At 32.4% G+C, this 2,112-nt stretch overlaps 1 protein-coding gene across 1 annotated transcript; it reads left to right on the forward strand.

Annotated features, from left to right (window-relative positions):
* The first annotated feature begins 910 nt into the window (after positions 1–910).
* On the forward strand, positions 911–2,112 carry LOC139190876 (uncharacterized). The gene is made up of 2 exons (XM_070811367.1): positions 911–1,550; positions 1,910–2,112. The coding sequence occupies exons 1-2, from the start codon at positions 911–913 to the stop codon at positions 2,110–2,112; spliced, it is 843 nt and encodes a 280-aa protein (XP_070667468.1).

Genomic DNA, 2,112 nt, shown 5'->3' on the forward strand with positions numbered 1-2,112 from the left:
TTTAATTGAAACCTAATTCATATTTATTTTGATTATATTGGTGGTTTGATTATATTGTGAGTTTTTATTTTCATTATTTTGTATATGTAGAATATATTTAATTTAATTTAATTGAAATTCAATTCATATTTATTTTGATTATATTGATGGTTTTTTTATATTGTGAGTTTTTATTTTCATTATTTTGTATATGTAGAATATATTTAATTTAATTGAAATCCAATTCATATTTATTTTGATTATATTGATGATTTGTTTATATTGTGAGTTTTTATTTTCATTATTTTGTATATGTAGAATATATTTAATTTAATTGAAATCCAATTCATATTTATTTTGATTATATTGATGGTTTGTTTATATTGTGAGTTTTTATTTTCATTATTTTGTATATGTAGAATATATTTAATTTAATTGAAATCCAATTCATATTTATTTTGATTATGTTGATGGTTTGTTTATATTGTGAGTATTTATTTTAAATATTTTGTATATGTAGAATTATTATGGAACGGTTTTTTAAGAGAAAGTCATCATCGGGTTCGGGTAGTTCGAATAATGTTGATAGTTCAAATACTGTTGGTAGTTCAAGAACTCCAAGTTCAAGACAAAGTCAGATGGTGTTTTGGGTAATCTTCAAGCGGATCCTGGATTAAGAACTCGAATAAGAGATTATGATGCTAATATGAGAGATGAGGTGCGAAGATCATATCTACAAAAAGGACCTTGTCAACCTAGAGGTCATAATTTCCCAATAACTAATATGTCGGGAATTAATTGACGCTTCATTCCCCAATGGTTTGATGAGTTTGATTGCTATCTCTTTAAAACCAATTTTGAACAAGTGGGTAGTGAAGCTTTCACTAGAGATGGATTTAAGACTTGGAAGAAAGGGAGAGAAAGATTTAAGATGCATGTTGAACTGGTTGGGAGTGTTCATAATAAGGCTAGGGAAGCTGCTACAAATTTGATGAATCAAGTTACACATATTGAAACGGCAGTGAGCAAACACTCCAACCAAGCTCATAAGTCTTATCGCACATACTTGAATGCAGCAATCAAGTGCACTAAGTTTTTATTGCGACAAGGTCTTGCTTTTCGTGGCCATGATGAAAGTGCCACTTCAAGCAATAAGGGAAATTACTTAGAGCTATTGCAATTCCTTGCAGATAATGATGATAAAGTTAGAGAAGTTGCGATGGAAAATGCTCCGGGGAATCTCAAATTACTAGCTCTTTCCATTCAAAAAGAAATTGTGAATTCATGTGTCCTTGAAACACTTGATGCTATCATGGATGGTCTAAAAGATAGATTCTTTTCAATATTGGTGGATGAAGCACGTAATGTATCAATGAAAGAGCAAATGGCTATGGTGTTGCGTTATGTGGATGACAACGGACATGTAATTGAAAGATTTGTGGGTATCCAACATGTTACCGACACTACTTCAAGTTCACTAAAGGATGCTATTGACACATTCTTTTCTCGCAACGGTTTGAGCATTTCCACGCTACGAGGACAAGGTTGTGATGGTGCTAGCAATATGAGAGGTGAATTGAATGGCCTTAAAACAAAGATATTGAGAGAACAACCTTGTGCATATTATGTTCATTGCTTTGCTTATCAACTTCAACTAGCTCTTGTTGCCGTAGCAAAGAAGAATATAGACATTGCCTCTTTTTTTTTGCAACGGCTAATAGTGTGGTTAATCATGTTGGAGCATCTTGTAAGCGGCGTGATTTACTTAGACAGCAACTTTAAGAAGAGCTTGTGATAGCTTTTGAAAATGATTGTCTTATAACGGGGCGAGACTTAAATCAAGAAACAAGTCTCAAACGTGCCGGTGACACACGATGGAACTCACACTATGGTACCTTGATTAACATCATTTCCATGTTTTCATCCGTAGTTCATGTGCTTCAAATGGTTATTGATGATAATCACAATGAAAGTGCGGGTGAAGCAAATAAGTTAATGAGAGAAATACGTACTTTTGAGTTTGTGTTTCACCTTTTCTTGATGAAAGTCATATTGGGACTCATAAATGATTTGTCACAAGCATTGCAAAGGAAAGATCAAGAAATTGTGAATGCAATGGCTTTAGTGAAATAA

This window comes from Malus domestica, chromosome 13 (genome assembly GCF_042453785.1).
Source record: "Malus domestica chromosome 13, GDT2T_hap1".
Classification (NCBI taxonomy): domain Eukaryota; kingdom Viridiplantae; phylum Streptophyta; class Magnoliopsida; order Rosales; family Rosaceae; genus Malus; species Malus domestica.

Coding starts and splice junctions, on each gene's coding strand:
- LOC139190876 (XM_070811367.1), top strand. CDS start 911: ATGCATGTTGAACTGGTTGGGAGTGTTCATAATAAGGCTAGGGAAGCT. Junction 1,551..1,909: donor TGGTGCTAGCAATATGAGAG/GTGAATTGAATG, acceptor TTTCATCCGTAG/TTCATGTGCTTCAAATGGTT.